Source organism: Strix aluco, chromosome 8 (assembly GCF_031877795.1).
Source record: "Strix aluco isolate bStrAlu1 chromosome 8, bStrAlu1.hap1, whole genome shotgun sequence".
Classification (NCBI taxonomy): domain Eukaryota; kingdom Metazoa; phylum Chordata; class Aves; order Strigiformes; family Strigidae; genus Strix; species Strix aluco.
Window position 1 is genome coordinate 2564871 of NC_133938.1, and position 26040 is coordinate 2590910.

The window sequence follows — 26040 nt, forward strand, 5'->3', positions numbered from 1 at the left end:
GTTGTTTTTAAGTGTTAAACTCCATTTAACCTTTTCTTTGCTTCATCAGAGGAAGCCTTGAGCCTTTGCTGTAGTGAAACTTAACCACAATACTCAGCACCTCGCTGACACCTGGAGCTTCCGCAGCAGAAGCTCTAGTGAATGTGTTCTTCAGTGGATGGACCCTGAAGACCATATTCATGAGCATTTGTCCAGCAACAGCCATCATTTCATTTCAGAGTATTCATGGTCCTTATGCAAGCTTCTGTAGAAGGAAACCCCTGATGTAGAAGGAAACCCTCGAGTACTGATGGCAGAGAAACCACTCCCACAAAAGTGTTCCTTCTGGTCATAGTGCCAAAACTTGAACATCATTATCCTGAGAGTGTCAGGGGGCTTTGGGCAGGCCAGGTTCACTGCACGCTGCCAGGAACCTCGGCAAGGTTGCGCTTGCCTTGCTTATCTGTCAAATCAATTGGGGCACACCGGTGAGCCTGCACGGCTGCTTATCATTATTTTTAGTTTTCCAGTGACTTAGGATGTGACTAGTCTTTGATTCTCTTATCATCTTCTTTCCTATCCTCTCCTCTCCATGAGAGCACACGCCATTAAGCGTATTGCTGTGTCTGCATATTTGTATTTCTTGCCTTTTAGTCTTGTTAAAGTGCTGTCAGGGATGATACACAACTTACTCATTTCAGCCCAAGACTTTGTTTCGGAGTATTCAAGGATTTGACTGGCTCCTCAGCAACACTGAGCTGTGGAGCTGCTTGCCAAAGGCTGTTGTAGATGCTAAAAATGTACATGCTTCACAAAGAGAGTGGAGAAATGTATGGGAAAAACAAATCTATAAGGGGCCATTAAATAGGAGTGTATCGCCATTCGCTCAGAAAGCCCCCAGCCTGCAAACTGTTGGAAAATTGGAGGCTGTACAGCCATTTGTACAATTCCTCAGGCCAAAATCAGATATTTAGGTAAAAATCAGATATTTTGCTGCCTAACTACCGTTCACTCATCATTTCCCATTGGCTGTGAGGTAAGTGGCTAAATACCAAGAAAAACCTGGGCATAGCCCTCCTAAAGCCTGTTTGCGAGCCTGCAAAATATGTATATATGTAATCCCTGCTAGAGTGAAAAGACTCGAGTTCAGAGACACACAAACACTTCTGCTAGTGACGAGAGAATTTCTACATGCCTTAACCCAGACAGATGTGAGTCCATAGTTGGTACCTCGGAAAAATCTCAGCTTTATTTTAAACCTGGCTGCTTGCAACTTGCAACGAGTTGCAAAGAGGAATTACTCAGCTCATGCACTTTATAATGCAGAGCCGCAGATTGCATTAGCACTTTGTCCTACTGTGTTTAAAACAATACAATGCCCAGATTTTTGCGTTTTTAAACGCATAGAAAAAATCCAAAGTGTAATTTTGGATTTCTTGTCAGCGCATTATTGTTTGCATTGGAAAATGGCTGGTGGTAAAAACAAGGAGAAAAATTATACAAGCAAGTGAGTCATCATGGGGTAGCTTCAGCTACCGCTGCTGTGCTCAGGGTCAGACTCCAGCAGCAAATAATATAATGAAAATAGTCAGGTCATTGCTCTCAGGTAGCTCCGACCAAGGATGCCTCAATGCAGTGAGTCTTTCCATGAAAACAGAAGAGAAATTACAGCTGGCACTGCCAGCCCGTGCCGATGGCTGTTGCCCACCTCACCCGCTCCCATTGCTACGTCATTTTAGGATGTGTGGGATGAGGGTTTCCTTTGGAGGAACGGGCCAGGGGACGAGCATCCTCACTCCAAGCTTCAAAGTGATGGTTCCTCTTGGATGGATATGTAAGGGAGGGCCTGGTGATGCAGAGTAGGAAGATACAGGTGAGTCTGATAGCACAGGAGGGTTTGCCAGAAACCCAACACATCCCCATTAAAGTGGTTCTACCTTCTTACAGATTTTGGTGGCATATTTTTTATGTAATACTAAAAATTATAGTATTAGAGCTTTGTTGTGCTGGCTGTTGTATAAAAACATTAAAAAATGATGTCCCAGGCATCAAACATTAAAAGATGATGCTCAGCTCACAGTATCTACTGACTTACATGTCCTGCATCACACCTAACTGATGCACTTTGGGTTCAGATGCAGTTTGGGCTCATCATTTCCAAAGTAATAGTCAAGCAGACTCTACAAGGCTGCATATGCTCTCTCCCACAATGCTGTTTTCAATCCACACAGCTCTCTGCAGTTTTGGAAGAATAGCTTGGATGCGATTCAAGGGGAGAGACACCCAGTTGCATTGGCGTGGGAATAGCTTGCAACAGATCATCATGACTTTGGATGCAGGCTGCACATTCAGCGGTACAGGAGCCAGAAGTCTGGTCCCCGGTGACATTACAGGCCCTTTAAGCAAGGCAGGGAGCAGGGGCTGGGTACCAACACCCTCAGCCTTCTCCTGGTGACCCCTTTACGCCATGAAAGGTAACAAACCCAACTTTGCTATTTCGTACAATGCAAACTGAATCAGCCTCTTGCAGATCCCACAGCTTGGTCGCTCGTCTGGGAATGCATTGCTGGGATGCCTTCAAGAGGCCAGGCAATAGAAAAGCTCCATGAACATCCAGCTGAGGCGTGCTTGACTCAGCAGAAAGGATTCAAAGCAGCCTTCCTCTCCTGGCAATGCCTCCTGCACTGCTGTGAGAGTTCAGTGAGAGCCGCTCTGTGCCGTGGGATGCTCTCCCTGAGGCTGCAAACAACCCTGAGCTAGGGGCAGGTGATGGAGCTGAGGGAAATTAAGGGCTCCACCCAGATCCAGCTTGGGTTTTCAGCACCGTTTAGGGCAGGAAATAATTTATCACCACGTATGTTAACTCACAAAGTAATATCGCAGGGGCTTGTCTATACCACGTGGCTTTAAAATAATTATGCCGTGTGGCTCCCAGGCTGGGAGTTTTGCGTGGATGTGCTTCAGTTTAAATACCTTCAAAAATCTGTTGGGGTGGAAAAGAAATGCCAGGAGTAAATGTGTGCAGAGCCGGCGAGCCTGCCTGCATCCTACCCCGCGATGCCTTCACACCTGCCCCCACGCCGCGGCGGGGACCCGGGCACAGACGTCGTACCCCACAGAACCTTTGCGAGCTAGAAAGAAAGTTGCTCTTTCTGTAAAGTTCTCCATGAAAACTATAACTTGGAGAAGGGATTCAAATGTTTGGGACTTTTTTTTTTTTTTTTTTTTTGCTTCAAAACACGGTCTGGGGAAGGGAATAAACTTCACAGGTTTCCTGCATGGCAAAAACCCCATTTCAGAGGATTTGGAGAAAATCCCAGCCCCCGCCTCAGTTTCCCTGCATGATTTGGTTCTGCACACCCAGTTTCTCCATCTCTCTGCTTCCCAGCCATGATTAAGGGATGTAAGTGATATCATTTCCCATCCTTATTATTTCTGGTTACTGAAGACAAGAACTTATTCAGGAGAAAGAAAACTATATGTTGTTTACAGTGCCTATTAAAACAGGGCCTCATATACTATTGTAATGTAAACTACCATAAGAGTTCATAGAATATTGTTTATAATTTAGTATAAATAATAAAATGTAATATTTATAGCATTTTAATGTTGAGAGATTCCCTGGGCTGCTTTATCCACCCCTGAAAAAGCATCTCTAATCTAATTTTTGCAGTGGAGCTGAGCGTGCGGTAAAACACAACCCCACAGTGTCAGCACCGAGCCCGTGAGCCCCGATAGCCCAGTTTTGATCCCCAAACCCAGGAGCACATCTGGCTACCCAACTCTCCACCACTACGCTCCAGCGATTCCCTTTCCCACGTGGCCCCCGGGCTGCCACCATATTTCCGCAGCAAAGCGAGATGGCTTTTAGCAAATCCTGCCCCAAAATCCCGCTTTGAGGACTGGTGCAAAGCGCCGCGGCGGGTGCAACGGGAGGCCCCGGGATTAATCTGCAGCAGGGCAAAGCCGTCAGCCAGGCGGATTAGTCGGGTCAGCAATTAAACGTTGGCGCTGACGCTGCCGGCGGCGCGCAGGAAAAACCTGGGGCTCAAGGACAAAATGCAGTTCCTCCTTAAAGGCTGCGGCCGCTCCGAAATGCTGCATCTATCATCTGGGAGCGTTTGTGGGACCATAAACAAGCCGGCTGTGTCATGGCTGGCTAAATATAGTGCAGCCCAGGTTGCCTTCATGCTGCCTGTGCCATCTGATTTACTTGGTACACTGATTTGATCTGATTTTATTTTTTTCTCAGGGAAGGCTATGACTAAGAGAAATCCACAGTTGAAGGAATATCAGAAGATGGAGGCCCTAGTCCAAAAGCAGAAGGTGAATAAAGTCTGTAGTTTGCAGACCTGGGGGCCTGTCCAAAATATTCCTCACCCTCCACCTCCTCCTCCCTCTCCTCCTCCTCCTCTCCTTGGCAGTATCCAAAATAAGACTATAGTAAGGACAGCCACAAATACATCAGCAAGACATTAAATACATCCTGATTTAAAGTCGCAGTGCTCCCGAGGTGATGCTGGGGGGGGGGGTAAACACCTACCTGAAGCAGCGGTGCCGTGGGGAGCAGGCAGCCCTGACAGCCACCCCATCCCTGCCATCCCCTCCCGAAGCAAAGGCAATGATATATGCATTTAGCTATATATTTTTTATCCTTTCCGGCCTGAAGGAGGGTTTTTAAAGGGACTGCAGCTCTGTGCTTGTCTTGGCATAATAAAAACGGGGGGGGTTGAAGGTCAGCTTCACAGTGGATGCACTGCAAAAGGCTGGATATCAGCATTTCATAGCAGCATTTCTATACTCACACACACCCCTAATTACCCTTCCTGTGGGAAGTATAGCTGTGTTCAGATATAAGCTACAATTACTATTTTAAGCCTGAAAATCACTTCATTTTTCTTCATTGCCCGAATGACTTTCACAGTCCTAAAATGCACAAACACCTATTTTGGGGTGCAAGAAGAGATGCTCGCACTCTGCATGGAGTTATCGAGGTAGCCAGAGCAGGAGGCAGCTCGGGGTTATTAAACGCTCTACGCCCAGCTATACATTGCTGAATTTCAGCACCTTCTCTTGCCGTCAGACAGCACTATGTGCTACCCTGCCAAGGGAAGCAGTTTTCAGTGCAATACCTTCCCTCCAACCTATTATATAACAAGGCATTAAAGCAGGGTTTTTGCTTTATCCCGAGCTGCAGAACCCGAGTGTGCCTCCCCGATGATTACTCAGCACATTTGCCGTAAACAACATCCCCTGTTTGACCCTCTGGCTCTTCTTCCATCGCCCCCCGCTCATGGCTAAGCTTTCCTTACCTTGCTTTTCAGACGCGTGCATCCTCCTCTCCCAGCTCCTGCGGCAGAGCAGCGGGGAGCCCGGCTGTGCTCCTGCACGCCGGCCTTCCACTCGTCATTCGGTGGCAATCCCGGGTCACGGGGCGACGGCCACGGGCTGGGACGCTGCTGCCTGGGAACTGCGCGTCGCTCTGGGCCCGGCCGGGTTATATTTGGGATTATAGAGACTCAGGAAAGGATGAGGATGGAGGCAGACATATCACATCTTCTAAAATGTGGCATGGAGTGGGATCTGGAGTCTGCAGGTCTGATCCATCAAGTGCAAACCCAAGCAATTTTTTTTTTTTTTTTTTTCCCCCCCTCCCTCCCCCTGATTTTTTTCCTTTTTGGAGAAGGTTAAATCATTTGGACGGACTCAGCGGGGATGCAGCATGGCAAAGCTTTGCAGAGCTCGGAACAGGGCGGGATGCTGGTCAAGGCACTTCCCTGGGTACCCAGGAAGACTAGCACCAGCTGATGCTATAAACATGCTATTAAGTACCCCAAATCCTTACCGCAGCATAACTACAGATGTGATGGGGTCAGTGCTATCAATGCCATCTCTTCTGGTAATTCCAGTTATCTCCCTTGGGTATCCCCCATCCCCACCGCATCGGAGCGTCCCAGAAGCTTTAATTTCTCCGCACAATGCCCAGGGGGAGCAGAGCAGTGTAATGCCTGATGGGGAGATGACAGAGGAGTTCAAGGCACAGGTCCCCCGGGGCAGATACGTGAAAGGACCAGTTAAAATAACTGGGCTGTTAATAAGCAGCATGGAATGCAGAAAGCAAATAAAGAGTAATATGCTACAAACCTTACCTGAAGGGATCGATATTGCACAATATATACAAATATAAGGGAAAGGTGGGAATTTTCATGCTTTTGGTGTTGTTCTGAGATTCACAGAAATATTTAATAGGGCCACGCTGCTTTGAGGGTGCCAGGGTGGTTTGTCCGCACACCCGGCTGTGCTGGGTTTGGGTGAGTGTCCCCTGCGGCTGGGGAGAAGCCCCCCATGTTGGGGGGGGCCGGAGGCACCCCACCATGTGCTGTGGGTCAGGCTGCATGGACGGGGACACCCACCCTTGTGCCACCCCTGCTACCCTGATGGCACTCAGGGAGAGCCAAGGCTTTGGTCTTAGCTATTTTGGCAGTCACACATTCCTCTCTGCTTTTTGACCTCCAAACTTTTGTTTTTAGACCGAGTTCATTTTCTAGCTTACGTAGCTCTTTTCCCTCCTTGTATTTATCTGCCCTTGCACCCTCAGACGGAGTTGTGTGGAGGCAACACATCCCTCCTCTGCCTCCAGATCGCCACGATCCTGAACCCCGGCATCACCCCCACCCTTCTCGCTGGATTCTGCTCCTTCACCCAGGAACGCCGAGGCTGACCCTCTGCTTTCTCACCTCACGGGCAGTGGTTTCGCTGCTTATCACCCTCTTTTTTGTTTCTCCTAATAATTTCTGAGCCTCTGCTTACTCCAAACAGGGGACTGAGGGCCCTGAGCTGCTATCTGGGAATTAAAGAAAAAAGCAAAAAACAATTGGATCTGCAAGCCGGTAGTGATGGGTGGAGGCACTTCAGTTTATGGCTTTTAATTCCCTCTACCAAAATACACACGACGGATTACACAGGCCACAGGCAATTGCTGTGCCTAATGCTCTGCATTACTTTTATCGGGGGAAGTTAAATAGGAAAATAAAAAAACCACTTTACGTGCAACAAGGATGGGAGGGCAGGAGCAACCGGCTTCACCAGCACTGTCAGAACTGGCTTTTTGAGCAATATTTTGGGTTATATCAAATAAAGGAGTTGGCTGTAAGACAGGACCCAAGCAGCAGCATTGTGTCCAAGCCCAACACCTGAGGGATCCCCTTCACTGAGGGATTTTCTCCTGTGTTCAAGTGGGGATGCTCTGACTCCTCTTCTTCCCCCCTTCTCCTCCTCCTCCTCAGCTCCTGCAAAGAAACCCCAGGTGAAAAATGACCTGCTACCTGCAGGCACGTCCCGCAGCTTCGGCGCAGGGAAAAGACTCGTGCACAGCCCAGCTTTCCCCGGAGATCGGCTATAACTCACACACAGACACGGCCAGCGCAGCGATAAGCAGGAGAAAAAATTTATTTACATCTTCCGAGCAGTAACACAGCTGCAGTGATTCACTGGGAAGAAACTCCAGGAAGAAAACTCGGCGTGACGTGCCAGCGGTGACCCTCCTCCCACCACACAGTATCTTGGGTCGGTACAAAATTGCTGTCGCTTTAGAAAAGGCGTGAGATTCACAGTAAAGTACCAAAGGGGAGCGCGGTGGGGATGAAAGGCGAGGGACACGTGTCGCTCCAGGACCTCATCCCTGCTGGTATTTGGTCTATGAAAATGCACCGTACGACAACTCTTGTCGAAAAATCTATCCCGAGGGCTCGAGGCATGCACGGCTGTGGGATTTCTACATCTACAATAGGGCTCAAAGCCTTTAAAACAAGCGCTCGGGCGGCTCTCCTGGGGCAAAGGCATCTGCAAGCCCTGTCCTGCCGCTGGGCGCTGCGTGGGGCTAGCCTCTCCGCAGGAGGCATTTTGCAGCAGGGAAGGATGAGACGCAAGAGCTAGGCAAGGGAAAGAAGGCAGCAGCCCCCCTGCCCGGCACTCGGCCCCGGCAGAGCCGCCCGCCGCGGCCAGGCTGCTTTTTTAGCCTAAAAATACCTCCCCATCATCTCCTGCCCAACACTGTTAGGAAGAAAACAGCACACACATTTCAGCTATTTCTAGATTTGTGTTTAAAAACGGCCCAGACCTTCGTCCGAGGGTCATGGGAAAATCTGAAATCTTTCTTAAATAGGATTTCATTGCAGGGTGAAAGATTTGTGTCCTCCCAGCCCGGGAGCTCTGGGGGGGATGGAAAGGCCCCCCAGGGACAGCAGTGAATCCCTCCGCTCCCACCCAGGAAATTCCCATCCCAAGGGGGATGCAGACCCCTCCCCTGCCACCACTGCATCATCACTTTCACCCGCAGGCAGGCAACGAGCAGGCAGCTCGGCTTATGCCCAACGGCTTCTGGCTCCGTTATCAGGAGAGAGCCTGGGAAAAAATACCTCAGATGGAGAGAAAAAACATCAGGGGCTTCTCAGATAGCACGAGGATGCGGGTGGCTCAGCAGGGATGAAAGACTCCCAGGGATGGGCCGAAGTTTCGCATGCGGAGCCTGTGCTTCCGTAAAAAAGCCAGTCAGCTCCCCCTCCCCTGCCGCAAGGCCACTCTCCAAGCAAAAATAAAAACAGTGACATTTCAGCAACAGAAACTTGCCCAGGCTGCTCTAATTAATCAAACGGGTGACAGGGAGTGACAGCTTTTCTGTCCTCCTGCTGAGCCACGCATGGCAGACTGCAGCATGCTCTGCGAACGCAAGCAGCTTCGTGCAGAGCTCCCAAAAGTCGATGCTAAAATTCAGCACTTTTTTTTTTAAACCTTTAAAAATACACATCTTGCTTTTTTCTTAAATATATAGTCTATAAAATAAGGCAACTCAAGGAGACGAAAAGAACGTCCCCATTGCTTAGGTACTGCATCCTACCACTGAAGAGGGTTACAGTACTTCCAGTTGAGAAAAGCCACTCCACTCAGCCACAAGGCTCCTGCCCATGAGAAGAGGAGCAACACGCTCAAGATGATGCTGTAAATCTCAGGGAAATGCCTGGGCACAGCCCTCGGCAGCCCCTGCATGCATCCCAAGGAACAGAAGGCTCTCATCCCTCCGGGCGTTCGTGGGGAAAGAGCCACTTCTGCCAGGGATGCTGCAGCCGCAGCGGGAACTGCTTAGGGACCCCCCCATCTCCAGGGGACCTCAGGGACAAAGGCAGCACAGAAGATGGAATGACTTGATTTCTCCCCAAAACTGAAGCACACATCAGAATAACTCTTTGGGAGAAACTCTTACAACATGACTGTATCTTGTAGTATTAAAAGCTATAAACAAGGTAAGCACAAAGGAGTGCAGCTCATCCCCAGCACAGATCCTGCTCAGTGTCACAGCATCTCATGAAAACTCGACTGTACAGCAGATTCTTAGAAGAGGGGTTTCATCTCTATGGAAGAAGCACAAGTGTGTGTTTTACCTCCAATGTTTTCCCTCTCACACATATTAAAGCTGGAAACGTGATCATCACATTTCTGAGCTTCACGGTTTGCACTTTTTCCATGTTGCTCACCAGTTCCCGCTGGGCTAAGTCCTCCTTTTTAGAGCTTTATTTCTCTGAGAAGTAAATCTAATAGAAAATAACTTATAGAAAAAACCTAGCGAGTAGTCTGCAGTAAACGGTACTGTGGAGCAACGGGATGGCACATTGTAGGCTCAAAGAGAGCCTGGGGTTTGTACGGGGGTGGCAAGGACATCATGGCAAGCTGGGTAGACCTGGTATGATCATTACCCAGGTTTGCATCACTGATCTGTGTGTGTACTTGGGCCGTAGGCAGGAATACTTTATAGCCTCAAAAGAGAAAAAAACCCCTTACTCTAGCAGACTTGACCTTATAAGCAAAGATCTTTTGGCCCCGATACTGGCTATAACCATGTATCCACCAATGTCACTCAGTACACCCAGGGAAGGGACTTTTGACACCACACGACCGCTTAATCTGAGCACAGCCCCAGTGCCGTGCAGAGAAACCAAATCCGTCATCGAATTAACTCTTGGTCCTTGGCACAAGCTGTTTAGTTCTCTTCGTCCGAGACAACGGGTGGGATCTTGCTGGAAAGCAGGGTGTACACGTACGGCCAGATCTTGTTGGTCTCTGTCCCCGAGAAGGAGTGAAGGATGCCCCTGCTCCTGGAAGAGAGATGGGAGAAGAAGTCAGCACCAGCCCTTCCTGAGGATGGCTGGGGACAGCCCGGCCAGGCTGGAAGCTCACCGATGGCTTTTTGGGCAAAAGGAGGGGAATAATGGGGACGAGCGGCGGCTGCTCCCATCCGCACCGTTCGCTGCACCCAGCTGCACTCACACATGGATGAGCCAAACCCAGGTAAGCACAAATAATCACATTACCCACGACGACAGCTCACCCTCATCCCCCTAAAGACCACTCACTCTCTAAAGCACTTTATAGACGTAAATCAGCAGGATTTATTCATGTGCTTAAGCGAGTGGGAAATTCAGGGCTCCAATTCTCCCTCCTCCCCTGCAAGGTCGCTTTTGGCCCCCCATGGACCACTTCTGCTTTTCAAAATGCCCCCGGGCACCCGCTCCCTTTCAGCAGTGAATTGCCACCCTACAGTAATCCATCTATTCCCAACTCAGCCAGGGGATGCCTGTCCCACACCACCAGCAGCGCAGCAGGGACAAGCCCAGGAACGTGTCTGTGCTCAGAGCAGACCCATCGAGCCAGCCCTGGGGTCTCTGCCCTCTTCCCAATTGCCCTGTACTTTACCTAAACATCTCGAGGCCCTGGACTGATTTTTTGCAGGGTGACTGCATGGCACATACCACCCTGGATCTGCACAGCACAGGGCGAACGGGTTTAGTTAGAAGCAGGGTAGAAAGCAGCTCGTGGGTGCACACAGGAGAGGAGCTGCCCTCTGCAAAATCACCGGCCCCACCGGCCCGCAGACCCTTGGCTCGCTCAGCGACAGCTCTGCATGGGCAGGACAGGGTCTGAGCCCTCTCAGAGCTTCTCCATCTCTTGTGCTGGAGGACACTCACCCAAAAAGAAGCTAAAACTCTTAAGTGGTTGGGTTTTGTAGCGCTGATGGGCAGCACCTCTGAAAGCAAACAGGCTTCCCACCCTACGGAGCGGAGCTGGGGGGCAGAAGGCAAGTGCCTTCTGCCGCAGCCAAAAAATCCCTCCCAAAATCTTTTTTTATGGGCACGCCGGGATTTATTTGCCTGGTCCGACTCACTTGTACAGCTCTATTACTGGCTTTGCAGCATCTTTGTATTTTCTGAGCCTGGCAGCAACAGCCTCGGGTTTGTCGTCCTCGCGCTGGACCAGCGGCTCGCCCGTCAGGTCATCGACGCCCTGCGGGAAGGCAAAGACCACTGCGGGGATGCAGCCACCAGCCCCACTGCCCACGCGGCATCTCCCAGCCACGCCACCGCTGCCAAATGCCTCGGCCTGCTCCGCATCAATCGAGCATCCTTGGATGGCATTTAACATAAAGCCCATTTTCCTAATTAACACTTAGCACAACTCTTTCAGGCTGGCTCCCAAAGGCAAAGTGCTCCGGTGCTTACTACCCGGGATTTCTTCCCCAATGCTTTTTTTACAGAATCCCAGAATCATCTTGGTTGGAAAAGCCCTTGAAGCTCCTCCAGTCCAACCCTGAACCTCACACTGACCGTTCCCCAAATCCACCAGATCCCTCAGCGCTGGGTCAACCCGACTCTTCAACCCCTCCAGGGATGGGGACTCCCCCCCTGCCCTGGGCAGCCCATTCCAACGCCCAACAACCCCTTCTGCAAAGAAATACTTCCTAAGAGCCAGTCTGACCCTGTCCTGGCGCAGCTTGAGGCCATTCCGTCTTGTCCTGGCGCTGGTTCCTTGGGTCAAGAGACTCATCCCCCCTCTCTGCACCCTCCTTTCAGGGAGTTGCAGAGGGTGATGAGGTCTCCCCTCAGCCTCCTCTTCTCCAGACTAAACCCCCCCAGTTCCCTCAGCCGCTCCCCATCAGACCTGTGCTCCAGACCCTGCACCAGCTCCGTTGCCCTTCTCTGGACATGCTCGAGTCATTCAATGGCCTTTTTGGAGTGAGGGGCCCAAAACTGAACCCACTCATCGAGGGGCGGCCTCACCAGTGCCGAGTCCGGGGGTAAGATCCCTTCCCTGTCCCTGCCAGCCACGCTATTGCTGATACAAAATGATCTCAGCTCACGCAGGGAAAGGCTCCGCTGATCTTTTCCTTCTGTGAATTGCTCCCAGCCACCACCACCGCAACACTATGAGCTCTTACCTGGATCTGGGGGGGGTTGAAGTCCATGTTGTACACCCTCCCACTGCCCGGGTGGACCCAGCGGGCGCTCAGGCGATCCTTCAGCGTCTCGAAGGGTATGTTCAAGCTGATCACCAGGTCCAGCTCACAGATCCTGTCCAGCGCCTCGGCTTGCCCCAGCGTCCGAGGGAAACCTGTGCAGGCACCGCAACAGAAAAGGGCTGTCATGTGAGGCAGGAAAGCAGCAGTGATGGAGCCAAAACCGCCCGCCCCACAGCCCCGGAGCTGCAAAACCACCACGGCTCCTCACTATAGCACAAGCGGCGTGAAAGACAGGCATCCACCATATGGCAACAATAAAAAATAGCTCCTACAGCACCGACTCCCGAAATACAACACACGGGTCGCCGTGGGCTCGTGTTTTCCTGCAAAGTCGTGTCTGGTGCAGGGCCGGCGTCCCTGCACAGAGGCTGGAGGCGAGTAAGAGGGAACAGGCAACAACTAAATGGGGATAAATGCTGGAATTACAAAGAAAAACCTGAAGGAAACAAAATGTTGTGCAGAGATGAGTAACACACTGCTGGTTTACATGGAGGACATCAGGAGCACTGCAGTAAAATGGTTTGTACAGCCATCACCCATCTCTCCAAAACCCCCATCCTCCGAGGCACCAGGTGGTACCTTTTGTTCCGAAAAACCAGCGAGCTGGTGGGAGCATCTGCTCTTGCCACTGGACTCCAACCAGGGGTGACTCCAAGCCGGTCTCTCTAGCTTTCTCTAACAACAGCCTTTTTTCACTTTTTTAACCTTTTTTTACATCTGTAAAACCCTCTGAGAGCTTCCAGGCTTTTCCCAAGCAGAGTATTATTAGCTGAGAGCTTGTCAGGGCATCGGCACAGGGAATGAATCGACCATTATGAGAAAGAATACATAAAGTCAGTCTGTTATTTATATTATCAAACAGACCACTTGAAATAAATACGCTCCTCGTCACGGTACTGCTGGAGTGGGGCTCTGGCTGCAGCCACTGCTCGCACCCCCAGGCAGATGAATTCCCCCAAAATTAGGAGGAGGAACATGACGGTGCAGGGCTGCCAGCATCGCCGCTGCCTGCGTTCAGATTTTAATTTCGGGGGCAGCCTGGCCCTCGAACATCTTGGTATAAGCAGCGGTCAGCACACAAAGCAGGAGGCTCCCAAAATCCTCATTACCAGCCCACAGCTGGAATTGTTTCACCCTTGCAGCACCCTCTGTGGGACCTCTGGATGCAAAGCTGTGATGAAATGGGAGCTGGTCCCCCGGCTGGGCTGCTGGGGGTTGTACTGTGAGAAATCAGCATCTTGAGCTGCAAGAACCCGCATCTGAGCGTGTCGATGCAAAACCCCATCAACATGTTGAAACGCCAGAGTTTTAATACAGTGAAATATTTACTTGTTTATGCAACGCTTGTTGCTGTAATATTTGTTAATTGCCATGTTCCCTGATGAATTAAGTGGCATTGTTGTAATAAGAATGAAATTTTAATAGTGAGGGTTCACAGGAATCTTCAAGGCAGCCTGAACCTACAGGACCTGAGGTCTCTGACACCCACCCTGTGAGCCCACAGGGACAATGCTGCCGGAACCCACCAGCGCTGCCGGATCCCTGCTGGGTGAGAAAAGCTCGTCCGGACCCCCCCCCGGCACAAGCCACCCCTCCTCTGGGGCCACTCAGGGCCATGTGGGGAAGCAGCCCAGCTCTACCACCCTTCAGTCCATGGCACTACACCGCGGACTTATTTTAGTTGTAAACTATTTTGTGTTTTCCCTATCAGGAGCCTGAGAGCACTCCAAAAGCCCAAGTTATAAATCAGCTGGCTCAGTCTTATATCTGTATGCAGTGACTCTTTCAAAGAGCTCCGGCAGATTGGCGAGGGAGGGTTTCTCCCCCTGCAACAGCCACGGCTGCTCGTCCCCACGTGTCACACCTGCCTGTGCCCAACACCACGGGTAAATGCGACCTGCCCAGCCCTGCCCCATCCCCTTACCAAGCCCCAAAGCAGTTTCTAGAGCTGCCATCAGCCCTCGCCAGCTCCCAGGCCACCGGCAGCGATGCACCGCAGCTGCTGGCACACAGCTTCACCACCGAAGGCTGCAGAGCTCCTGGTGAACCCTCTGCTGCTCCTCTCACCGCTTGCCTTGCCGCTTTGCTCTCAGCATCTTCTCCACCCGCACCTCAGGTGGCTTTTGGGCTTGGGATGAGCACCTCCTTTGCACACATACAGAGGTGGAAAGAGGTTTTCCTTGGCTTGCCTCCAGGCCTGCTCTGCTTGCTGGCTCGGCTTTATGAAACACCCATCTCCTTTTCCTGCCCTTCCCTTTCCCGGATGCGTGCCAAGGGCTCAGCTGGACACGCACGTGCTGCTGCTTAGGGCAGAGGGAAAAAACACCCGCAGGCAGAAGTCTCTGCTGGCAGGTTGGCTCCTGCCTCTCCTCCCACGACCAGCAAAGGCACCTTCTGGTTTTTCTCTCTCCTGGTGCTGCCAAACCATTAGCAGCAAAATAATCTTTTAAAGGGGGCTGGGATTTTCCTGTCCAGAGGGGACTCACCGTCGAGCAGCCAGTGCTGCTCTCGCCGCTTCTCCAGCTCCGTCATCATCACGCGCGTGATGACGTGGTCCGGCACCAGAAGGCCTCGCTCAAGGTATTGCTTTGCCAAGACGCCAACTTCTGTTCAAGAGAAGAAAAAAAAAAACACAAAAGACAAAAAAAAAAAGAAGCATGACATTTCCGCTTAAAAAATATCGCTCCCCCTCAAATTCTGCCTGTGCTCCCAAATCGCTCATCCAGGAGCATTTCGGCAGCATCCCTCTGCTCATAGCTGTCGCTTCTGATAGCCAGGGGCCACGCGGTCCTTTCGGTGCTGCAAAAATGCAAATGCCTGAAATCCCCCCGAGCAAGACCACGGTGCCACAGAGGAGACATTTCCAGTGAAGCCAGGAGGACAAATGATGCATTTGAGCAATGCTTGCAGATCTGGCAGCACTCGGCTCATAGGCACAAAGTTTCCATGTACAACCAGCATCAGAAAAAGCTGGCGTCATCACTTATAAACGATGTGAAGAGGTGCAAATTCACAATTTCCCATGCGAAACATCAGTAAACAGGCATGACCAGCAAGCTCATGCGAAACCCAAACCTCAAAGCGTTTGTTAAATCGCTGCTGAAAGCAGAAGACGGCTTCCCATCCAAAGACTTCAGAGCCTCAACTTAAGATACGCTCAGATAAGAAAATTATTTCCAAGATCAAATCCTTGAGAACATAATTGCGGTGTAACTGCAAGGTAAATATACCGTACCAGGCTCCTGCCTGGCTCTCCCCCGCATCGCCCAGCTGGAGCTGACAACACTGGAGGACAAGCCAGCGGTGGTTTCTGCACAGGTAACACCATGTCTTGGATCCACTTTCATGGCAGCCTGGCATCACCCGGGGCAGCCACTGCCAGCAGGTTTGTTATGGGTTTATTCTGCTTATATTTTTATTGAAGCTGGGGTAAAGCAGATGTTACTTCAAGGAGAAATGCAATAAATTCAGTTGGTTCTTACATTACAGCTTGCCTGCGATTTTCTTTTAGCCACTCAAAGGCACAAAGAAACTGTTTGGAAAACGCAAATATTCTTTGCCACCGTGTGTGACAAGTCCTGATCCTGCCACCAGAAGAGGTCTGGCCTTTTCCTCTTGGACCAGGACCAGACCGACACCTCTTCTGCTCTCTTCCCACAGCAGCTGAAATAGCACTTGTCACCAGAAATGAACAATTTCGCAATCAATTTTTGCAAGATTTCTGGTGAGGACAGCACATTTTAGCCCTCCCAAAGTATGAGTCCTCTCTAAAAAAAGCCACAGGATCCTGCATTTGGAGGCAGGCTCCCATTTTCCAGACTGCAGCAAGATGTCAACGCGGGCAGGCACACGCACCTGGCTGCGGGCTGAATTCTGAGCTGCAGGAGGGGGTTTTTTTTGCAAGAGAGACAGTTCCTGGAGAGAGTTCATCTGATCTAACGGGGGAACCTGACGCAGACGCAGCCTGCATGGACCCCCCCTTGGGATCACGAGGCCAGGGCGCGCCCAGGAAACCTCGCAGGCTCCTGAAACGATCTGCAGAGGATGCCTGGCAGGAAAGTGGGGCAGGTCAGGGCTGCCACGCTCCCCGGTTGGAAACCAGCCTCCGGAACGGGGCAGGCAGCAGGCGCTGACTCACCAGCCTGCGGGGCTGAGTCACTGCCGGGACAGGGACCGTGTCCCCCTTCCTCCGCTCCACAAAGGCATTTCAGCTCGCCCCGCTGAGCAGCTCTTTGCTTGGAGCCACGGTGGCTGCCAAGCACCGAGAGCAGAAAATACCTTTTTTGCAATGACAAGTTTGTTGTCGCTGCCTGTACGTCACCAGTGCTGCTGGCAGCTCTCCTGCTTGGGAAAGCAAAGGACACGGGGATGGAAAGAATACACGACGTCTTATGCAACCAGCACAGAGACCTGCTAGGGCATAAATATTATTGCATCCGCCTACATTTTTTCATATTTATTCACATGGTCTGCACATTGCCACAGGCTTGCAGGGAACGCGCTGGCTGGCAGGGCAGAGCTGCTCCCAGGGCAGAGCCCGGTGGCCGCGGAGGCTGGAGCTGCAGCAGAAGGTCCCGCTCCACCCCGAGGAGGGCTGGCCATCCGAGGGACCGGCTGCTGCTCAGCGGGGCTACTGGAGCTGGAAAATACACCCAGTCGCAGCTGTGAAGTCTGGAAATAGAGGGGAGGCCCACAGCTCGGCATCACGGAGGCTGCGATTTTCCCACGCCCCCGAAACGGGTGGGCAGCTCTCCACTGCTCCGCCATGGATGACTCCTGTGGCTGGGGATGCTGCTCCTCTGTGCCCCTCCCCGTACGTATCGGGGAGACACACCAGCGTGCGGGGCATGCACCAGCACTGGGGTGTACATAGCAATGTGGGGGCATGCAGCAGCATGGGGGGAATGCACTACGGGGAGGGGTCCACGCACCAGCACAGGGTGCTGACTGCTTCCAGACAGCTACTGGAGCCTCTCCCTCCTCCAAAGCACACGCGGCACCACACTCTTCCTCTTGCCGAGGAGGAGCAGGCATGTATTTTCATGAAGGACCTGCAGAGCTGCCCAACACCAGAGATGCTCCGAAGAGCATCATCCCTGCAGCACAGCCCTGCTCCCGACGGGTTTCTTCAAGGCAGCTCCAATTTATCTCTGATTTTTACATTTGCTATCCCCTTCCCAGCCACCCCAGTCATCAGCCCCAGAGCCCATCCTGCTCTACGCAAGCCCCCTAGTACAGCACTCCCCAGCCACAAGGTAAAGGGGAGCAGGGTTTGGGCAGTCCTTCCCGAGCTGGGTGAAAGATCCTGGTCCCCCCACATCAGGACCTGGGGCTCACCCCTATTGCACTGCACTGCACCTATCAGAGAAGCAAAATCCCTGTTGCTATGGCCAGGTGCAGAGAAGGGTTGCATGCAGTTACTCCAGGTAGCAAGGGGCTCCTTAGACGCTCCTCGGTGCTGCCTGAGCTCAGCCAGCAGTGCCGAGCTCCGTGCAAAACAGCCTCTTGACTCACAGGCTTAATCCCATTAATCTAATGACCGTGAGTTTAATCCACGCATGGGATTTCGGGCTCTCTGTGGCTTCCCCCACGCGACCCTCATCGGCAGCCGTCCCTCCTTATCAAAGCAACACCGAGTTACAGCCGAGGCCACAAGCAACAAAACAGCCACCCAGGACCAGGCAGGACAGGCTGGAGGAGAGGCTGTTCCCAAACACGGCGCTTGGCAGCCTCCAGACCCTGCCAGATAACCCTGGACTTTTCTGCCCTACAGTGCAACCTTTGACATGATTTTTTTTTTTATTTAGGCTACAGCAACACGATCTGGAGTTAACGAAGAGGAGAAACGCCACATGGTTAACAGGGCACCAGCTGCAGCCGCCTGCGCACCAGCACTGTTAAGCTGCAACAACGCCAGCTGGCCGGGGCCAGATGCCACCCCAGTTTTGGGACCCCGGGACCTCTTTCCTGATGCGGATGCTGCACCCAGGGCCCTTGCTCCCACCCCATCTCTGCCAGCAGGACATTGCTTTGGGGAGCCGGAGCCTGGTGTGGCCCCAAACTCGGGCTTGTTGGATGGACAGTGGGGTCTGTCTAGGGGGCAGCAGCCAGCACCGGGGGAAAACCCCGCGGGCAGAGTATCACTGCCGGTCCCGCATGTAAAGATAAAGCACTGACCCTATGGAAAACCAAAGGGCTGGCAGGTTGCATCTCCTGGCTCAGTGCACGGCTCTGCCAGAGAAGACCCTCACCCATGGGGAAGGTGGGGAGAAGGACTGTGGGGCTCGCACACAACCCCCTTGGCCTTTCTTTTGTGCTTACTTTGGTCAACGCTAACAAATGAAATTTGTCACAAGGAGGGGACACCTCCAATGAAGAACATCAAAGGGGAAGGGTGGGGCAGACACAAGACCCACATGTCTCTCAGGGGATGCAGACCCTCAGTCAAAGCCACTTGGAAAATAAATTAAGTTGTACTGCAAATTAACTGTTGAGTCCTGCTGAGAGCCCAGGATGCTGTCAACATCAGAGCTGCCAACATCACCTGGGTACCAGGGCAAGTACTGGCCAAGGAAATGGCTCACCACCCTCCAGCACCCCTGCCTAGCACCAAAAGCACAGCTTCTAAGCCTTCCAAGACTTAAAAAGTCCCTTTCCTACAGCAGGGCGGCCACTCACTAAGCGAGCCACTAATTAACGGACAAACGCGCCGTAGGGGATGTTACTCCCAGCAAAACTTCAAGCACTTCAGCCATGGCTGTGCGTTCAGCTGCTTCACTCGGCTGCAAAGCAAAGTCCTGGTTTCCTGAGGCCACCGACACCAGTGCCGAGCCAGGCACACTCTCTGCACCGGGCAGCTCGGGCTTCCTCGGCAGCTGGAGCCCTCCATGCCGCCCGAGCCCAAACCCCGCAGCCACGGCTACTTTATATCATGCAAGGGCAAGCAGGAAAATCCTGTGTATTGATGCCTCCCTGCCGTCCTCAGACTGAGATTACTCTAAAAACACCGGACTGACAGGTCCCTTCGGGATGATGATTCTGTAATTAATCTGTTTGTATCAAAGGGCCCCAGCTCTCCTAAAATGCAAAGCCAGTGGTGCAGATGATAAACTCGGGAGGAGAGTCTACTTCCACCTAGGCTCCCCCGGAGCTGGCACACTGCAGCACGGGCGTGTAACAGCTTGTCCAAAACAAATAGCAAAAAAAAAAATAGCAAATAGCTGCAGCTTACTGAGAGCTGTAACCAGAGGCTGAGTCAAAGGTGGGACCTGAACGTCACGCAGCTGTACCAAACTAAGGCTGATTTACTTCTGAGTAATTTTACCCGCATTTCTGTGTTGTTTTCTTTGGGAAACTGAATTTACCCGATGCACTTTGGGAAATGCCTTCAGCTAACTCCGTTCACAGCCCCTTCTTCCTTCTCCAGTGTCCCCAGAGAAGCTCTACAGCAAGACTATGAACTGAAATACCAAATTCAGGAAAGACGCTCACTTAGAGCTCGATCATGCAAGTTCCCGGGTGGGCACACAGTCTCACTGCGCTGCCCCACTCCCGCACGCCTCACCTCTGCTTGCTTTTCACCCACGCCTTTTGTCCTTCAGCCAAAGCAGTCATTGGGATTTTCCTAATTTTGAGCTTCCCTCCAAAGGAAATATTATTGTCCTTTTTATTTATAAAAGGAAATCTGGATATTTTTATATGAGTGACAGTGCTGCGTGCAACACCCTCCCTGGAGCATGCAGCTCTCCAAAACTTTACCCTCCCTTTTTTTTTTTCCTCCCCCTTTCTGTTACCCTTCTAAAAAAGGGAAATCACTTCTAGTTTTCTCGGCTTGTTTTGTATCAATGCCGTTTTACCGTTCCCCTGCCCGGTGAGTCAGCTTCCCTCCTGGGTCAGGCTTTCACACATTAGCAGAGGAGAGAAGGAAAAAGAAATACGCTGGGATTGCCTAACGGAGGAACCCGAGCGCAAGCTGGGGTGCAGCACGCCCGCTCCCGAGCACTCGTCGGGGCCAGGGAGCATCTCCCCAGCCGACAGCGCTGCCTGGGGCGCAAACACAGCAAAGACCATCGGTAGTCCCAAGGGCTTTGGAGATGGGTGTCAAACACGGGACGGGCAGGAGCAGAGAGCCGCCGCCGATAAAAAGCTGGGTATATCGATGCCTCCCTGCCGTCCTTGGACTGAGATGACTCTAAAAACGCCGGACTGACGGGTCCCTTCGGGATGATGATTCCGTAACGATTCTATTTCTATCGAAGGGTCCCACCTCCTCCGCCTCCCCACTTTCTGGGAGTTTTATAAGGATGGGGGGACACGCACCGGCACCTCATAACACCCCACCGGCTTCGCTGCCAGGGCTGGCACGGCCCAGCACATCACGGCACCCGGCCACAGCACCCTGTGACCCGCAGCGATTTTTCCAGCTGGGTTTCCCCCGTGGCACGTCCTCAATCCATCCCTCCCCCTGTGGGTGCCACACAGGCTCAGCGTGCACCAACATTTCAGCCATCTGCCGTCCAGCCCTTGGCAGTTTTTACCCCATTCCTGCGCAGCCACCTGAGGCAATGGAGTTATTCATAACACGCCACCCGCGTCCCCGGACACCGCCGTTAACCGTCGGTGCGTGAGCAGGCGAGTTATTCATACCCACCCGCCGCAGGGATGAAACCATTACGCACCCGCACCTCCCCAGGGCATCAGACCCTCCTTCTATCGGGCAGCTCCGGGTGGAAGGAGGCGGCGGACAACGAGCTGTGTGCCAACCCCACGGGAAAAAAAAAACAACCAACCCACGGGGTACCCAGGGGGGTGTGTGGGGGTTCCCCATCCCATTACCATCCCCATCTCCATCCCTATCGCCGCCCCATCGAAGATGCGCGGGGCTGGAGACCCCCACCCCGGCGCCGGTCCCCACTGTCCCCGTGTCGTGTGTGCCCGTCCCCGTCCCCCCGTCCCCCCCCCGCGACGGGGCGGCCCCGGGGGCACTCACCGCCGCCCCCACGGAGGCTCTCCCGCAGGAATTGCCCGCTGGAAAGGTGCTGGAGCCCGAAGCTACGGGCGATCCTCTCGCACACCGTCCCCTTGCCCGAGCCGGGGGGTCCCAGCACCACCGCCCGCAGCAGCTTGGAGGCCATGACCGGCTGCCGGAGCCCGGCCCGGGACCCTGCGGGGCAGGACAGCGCGTCAGGCGGCTCCGGCCCCCCCGCGCCGTGCCGAGCCGTGCCGAGCCCAGCCGCTCCCCCCGCATCCAGCCGCCGCCGCGGCCCGTACACATCAGCAGGGCGGGGGGGAGGGGGGGGGAGGGGGGAGCACCGGCTGCCGGCGCCGCCCGCCCGCCCCCTCGGGCCGCGGCACCCTGGGACTTGTAGTCCCGCAGCCCACCCGCGACGGGACCCCCGCCGCACGGCCCGGCCTGGCCCCGGGGGGGGTCCCCGCGGAGGTGGGGAGGGAGGGGGCTGCGGTTGGGGCACCGGGGGGCGGGCGGACGGTTGTTAAAAAACACCCGTTGGGGCTTTGGGCGGGCGGTGCACGTCCTGCACGGCCACCACGCCGGCGCTGCTGGGGGGGGGTGGGGGGTATGACCCCATGGGGGGCTGCGGCCACCGCTGCAACCGCACCGGCAGCGAACGGACCGGCTGCCGAGACAGCCTGCGTACGCACAGCCTGCAAAAACAGCCTGAAAAAGGTACAACCTGTAAATGCACAGTCTGCAAAGACAGTCTGAAAAACGCACAACCTGCGAACACACAGGCTGCAGAGACAGTCTGAAAAATGTACAACCTGTAAATGCACAGCCCACACACACAATCTGAAAAGCGTACAACCTGTGAACACACAGCCCGCAAAGACAGTCTGAAAAATGCACGACCTGTGAACGCACAGCCCGCAAAGTCTGAAAAATGTACAACCTGCAAATGCACAGCCTGCAAAGACAGTGATAAACGTACAACCTGTAAATGCACAGCCCACAAAGACAGTCTGAAAAATGTACAACCTGTAAATTCACAGTCTGCAAAGTCAGTCTGAAAAGTGTACAATCTGAGAATGCACAGCCTGCAAAAACAGTCTGAAAAATGTACAACCTGCAAATGCACAGCCTGCAAACAGCCTGCAAACAGCCTGAAGACGTACAGCCTGCAGACACACAGCCTGCATAGTCTGCAAATGCACAGCCTGCAAATGTACAGCTGGCAAACGTACAGTCTGCAAGCATACAGCCTGCAGGTGCATGGCCTGCAAAGACAGTCTGAAAAACGCACAACCTGTAAACACGCAGTGTGCAAACGCAGTCTGCACATGCATAGCTTGCCTATGCACAGCCAGCAGACATACAGCTTGCAATCACACAGCTGGCAAATGTACAACCTGCAAACGTACAGCCTCCAAACGTACAGCCTGCAAAAGTACAGCCTGCAAAAGTACAGCCAGCAGATGTACAACTGGCAGATACACAGCTTCCAAGCATACAGCTGGCAGATGTACAGCCGGCAGACGTACAGCCTTCAAATGTACAGCCAGCAGATGTACAACTGGCAGATACACAGCTTCCAAGCATACAGCTGGCAGATGTACAGCCGGCAGACGTACAGCCTTCAAATGTACAGCCAGCAGATGTACAACTGGCAGATACACAGCTTCCAAGCATACAGCTGGCAGATGTACAGCCGGCAGACGTACAGCCTTCAAATGTACAGCCTGCAAACGTACAGCCTGCAGATGTACAGCCAGCAGACATACAGCCTCCAAACATACAGGCGGCAGACATACAGCCTCCAAACGTACAGCCAGCAAACGTACAGCCTGCAGACATGCAGCCTCCAAATGTAGAGCTGGCAGATGTACAGGCGGCAGATATACAGCCTGCAAAGACAGTCTGAAAGATGCACACCCTGCAAACAGCCTGCCGTGCTCACGGGGTGACAACGGGACACGCACACACACACCCACACACACCCCCACACTCTCTCACACACCCCGCACACCCCTCGCACTGCCCTGGAGGGCGCTGCGTGTCTACACGCGCGGGTGTGCCCGCGTGACCCCGCGTGCCGGGGTGTGGAGGGGGCACCCCCGGCGAGACACCCCCACCCCCCTCGGGGTGCGGCAGGGCCCCGCGTGCCCACGCGCGTGTCCCCCCGCTCCCGCGTGCCCCCCGCCCTCCCCGCCGGAGCGTGGCTGCGCCTGTGCGTGCCCCCACGCCACGCGCCCCCCCGCGCTCCCGCCCCCGGAAGCGCCCCGTCACATGGCCGCGGCGGCGCTGCCATAAACACACCAAGATGGCGGCCCTCACGCCGCCAGCCCGTGCTGCGTCATGCCGCCCCCCCCGGCCCCGCCGACCGCCGCGCCCGCAGGTGGGTCCGGCCCGGCCCGGTACCGCCCGCCGGCGGGGGAGGGAGCGGGGGAGCGGAGGAAGGGGGGGGCTGCGGCGCGTGGGGCGGCGGGGCCGAGGGGCGCGGCGCGGCTCCCCCCCCCCCCCCCCCCGTTGCGCACTATTATTTTCCGGGCGGCGGTGTTTACGCGGGTGGGGCCGCCGCCCCTTCCCCGGGTGGGTTCCAGCGCTCCGGCCGGCCGGAGGATGGTGAGGCGGGGGCAGGCGCGGAGGGGGGGGCGCTGAGGAGGCCTGTGAGGGAGTAGTTTACCGCCCGGGGCTTCTCCCCGTCGCTTCCCGCCCTGTCCCGTCCCGCGGCTGCGTTGCCGAGCTGCCGCCTGCCCGCTGGGCTCAGGTAACGCGCCTCGGGCAGCGCCGTGAGGGAAAAGTTGGGAGGGAGCCGCTGTGGCGGCGCAGGGACCGTCACTTCTCGCAGGCTTCCCCCCTCCTCAAACACAACCTCTGCCCCCCCGTCACCGAAGCCGTGTCATGGTTCGTCACACCGTGGTATCCTCGTAACTCGCCGTTTTATTTTCTTTCTTCTCCAGACTTCTACAGATTTGGGTTAAAATCGCGCTAATCGAGATGGAGATCAGGTTTGCTACCTGCGCGCCTCACCAGCTTCTGCGGAGGCAGGGCGAGAGCGGCTTGTGGGACTCAAAGAGGCTTGACCTGTGCGTATGGGTGGGGAGTCGCAAGCCTTGCGGGTTGTGGTCAGGGCGCAGCAGTCGTTCTGGCGGTGCGATGCTAAAGGAATTTTGGTTCATTTTTTTTGGTTCAAGTTAAGAAAAAAATAATAAATACATAGAATCGCCAGCCCCAAAAGGGCAGGAGGTGGAACTGGAGTTTAAAAACCAGCCAGACAAACTTACAAGGCTTTCAAAAGCGAGAACTGGCAGCAGACACTGGAAACTAGAGGGTTTTTTAAAAAACATATGGAAATATGCAATGCTTTAGGAATAGCAAGAACAAAAATGTGTGCTAGACTCCAAAACTAATGTGGGTTTTGCTTAAAAAGGGTGTTCTTCAGATGATTATGGGGAATCAGGCTTTTTGTATCAGGTCTGTGTATCTTTAGTCTGACTGAAGCAAAGCAAAAATCAGCATGTGCGTATTAGATGCAAGGAAACAACCTGTATTTGTGTTGGACTAAGCTAGATCCTCTCTCTCTCTCTCTCTTTCTCTCTTTCTCTCTCTCTCTCTCTCTCTCTTTCTCTCTCAAAAATGGCATCAGGCCTGAGGATATGTGTGTAACTCAAACAGTCTTTGTGCCAGAGGGTGTTGGGGAGGAGTTGTTCACCTTTGCGGTCATGTATCTTCTCCCTTTAAATAGCATAATGGTAACTGCTGGAGCACAGAATAAAATCTTGAAACAGCGGTCAAGGCATACTTGAACTATAAAATAGCGATTCTTCTGTCATCACTTCAGCCTGGGAAATGTAGGATTTGGAATCCTACATTTCATGCCGTTCTACTGAAATCAGTAGAATTTTTCTACTGGAATAGTAATGGTGTTGTAAAAACACCTTCAAGTGAGAGCAGATAGTTCATTAGTTATGCAGCTTCCTTCCTTTTCAAAAGTCACCATTGTACGTACAGAATTCATTAATATTTTTTACCAAGTTTTTTTGTTGTTTTTTTCTAGCAACAGCAGATTCTTTAATGCTTAATCTACAAATGGTGGTAAATCCGCACATTCTAGGCTATATGTTTAAGTCATCTGTGTCGTCTGGCGTCAGTATTGCATAATCTGTTGACTGTCCCCTTTTTATGTAATGTATGTTTGTAGTTTGTTTTAAAATGTACAAATATTTTTTCCACTGCGTGCCTCTCCTCAGATATTTCATATTTGTCTCTCTATTGCCCTCTTGAGTTAAAAACTTGTAAGACACCATTTTGATAGCTGGATCCAGTGGTGTGTTACGTATTTCTCTTTTTAAAAACAGTCTTCATAACATCTCGGGAGATGCTCTTTGCCAGGTAAGTTTAGAGTGTTACACTTTTGGAGTTTCTGCTTCCTCCTGGTAGAAACATGAGAGCAACTTGTACTGGTGAAGTCCATCAACATCATAATGGAACTTTTTATAAAAAATTTAAAAACACATTAACTTCTACTATGTAAAACCCTTGTGTTTTTTTTAAACTCGGTTCAGAACTCGATGTATTTGATTCCCTTAACCGGGGGGGGGTGTGTGTGTGTGTGTGTGTAGAAATAGTTCCGTGATCTTTTCAGCAGTGCCTGTTTTTAGGGAAGAAAGAAAAAGGGGGCATAAAATATAGGTTGATGTAAACTTAGAATTCAGCTAGCTTGTGGTGGAATTATTTCACAATTTTGTATTTGGATCCT

The 26040-nt window shown here is 52.8% G+C and overlaps 2 protein-coding genes and 1 long non-coding RNA gene across 4 annotated transcripts in view; 1 reads left to right on the forward strand and 2 right to left on the reverse strand.

Annotated features, from left to right (window-relative positions):
* Positions 1 to 5720, reverse strand: part of DNAJC6 (DnaJ heat shock protein family (Hsp40) member C6) — a 52710-nt gene extending 46990 nt beyond the window's left edge. Inside the window, exon 1 of the mRNA XM_074831808.1 lies at positions 5292 to 5720. The gene's annotated coding sequence lies outside the window, so the exon portion shown is untranslated. The remainder of the gene's footprint in view (positions 1 to 5291) is intronic.
* Positions 5721 to 7410: 1690 nt separating this feature from the next.
* On the reverse strand, positions 7411 to 21606 carry AK4 (adenylate kinase 4). Of its 2 annotated transcripts, XR_012624093.1 has the most exons (6): positions 21315 to 21606; positions 14812 to 14931; positions 12245 to 12417; positions 11195 to 11313; positions 9417 to 10127; positions 7411 to 8560 (listed from the first exon to the last, which is right to left on the reverse strand). XR_012624093.1 is itself a non-coding variant. In XM_074831819.1 (5 exons), the coding sequence occupies exons 1-5, from the start codon at positions 21457 to 21459 to the stop codon at positions 10013 to 10015; spliced, it is 672 nt and encodes a 223-aa protein (XP_074687920.1). In that variant the 5' UTR covers positions 21460 to 21606; the 3' UTR covers positions 7411 to 10012. The 2 variants fall into 2 exon arrangements, 1 of the variants encoding a protein (XP_074687920.1); XM_074831819.1 differs by having other exon boundaries at positions 7411 to 10127.
* A 1968-nt stretch (positions 21607 to 23574) lies between these two features.
* LOC141926313 (uncharacterized) lies at positions 23575 to 25796 on the forward strand. Its single transcript, XR_012624094.1, has 2 exons — positions 23575 to 23676; positions 24242 to 25796. It is a non-coding gene; the product is annotated as an uncharacterized LOC141926313 (long non-coding RNA).
* The last annotated feature ends 244 nt before the right edge of the window (positions 25797 to 26040 follow it).

Bases quoted from the DNA above. Each gene is read 5' to 3' on its own strand.
- AK4 (XM_074831819.1), bottom strand. From the start codon at position 21,459: ATGGCCTCCAAGCTGCTGCGGGCGGTGGTGCTGGGACCCCCCGGCTCG. The intron at 14,932-21,314 runs GTGAGTGCCCCC...TCTCTTGAACAG, and splicing joins GAGCCTCCGTGGGGGCGGCG to AAGTTGGCGTCTTGGCAAAG. The intron at 12,418-14,811 runs GTGAGTCCCCTC...GTGCCTGCACAG, and splicing joins GCAGCACTGGCTGCTCGACG to GTTTCCCTCGGACGCTGGGG.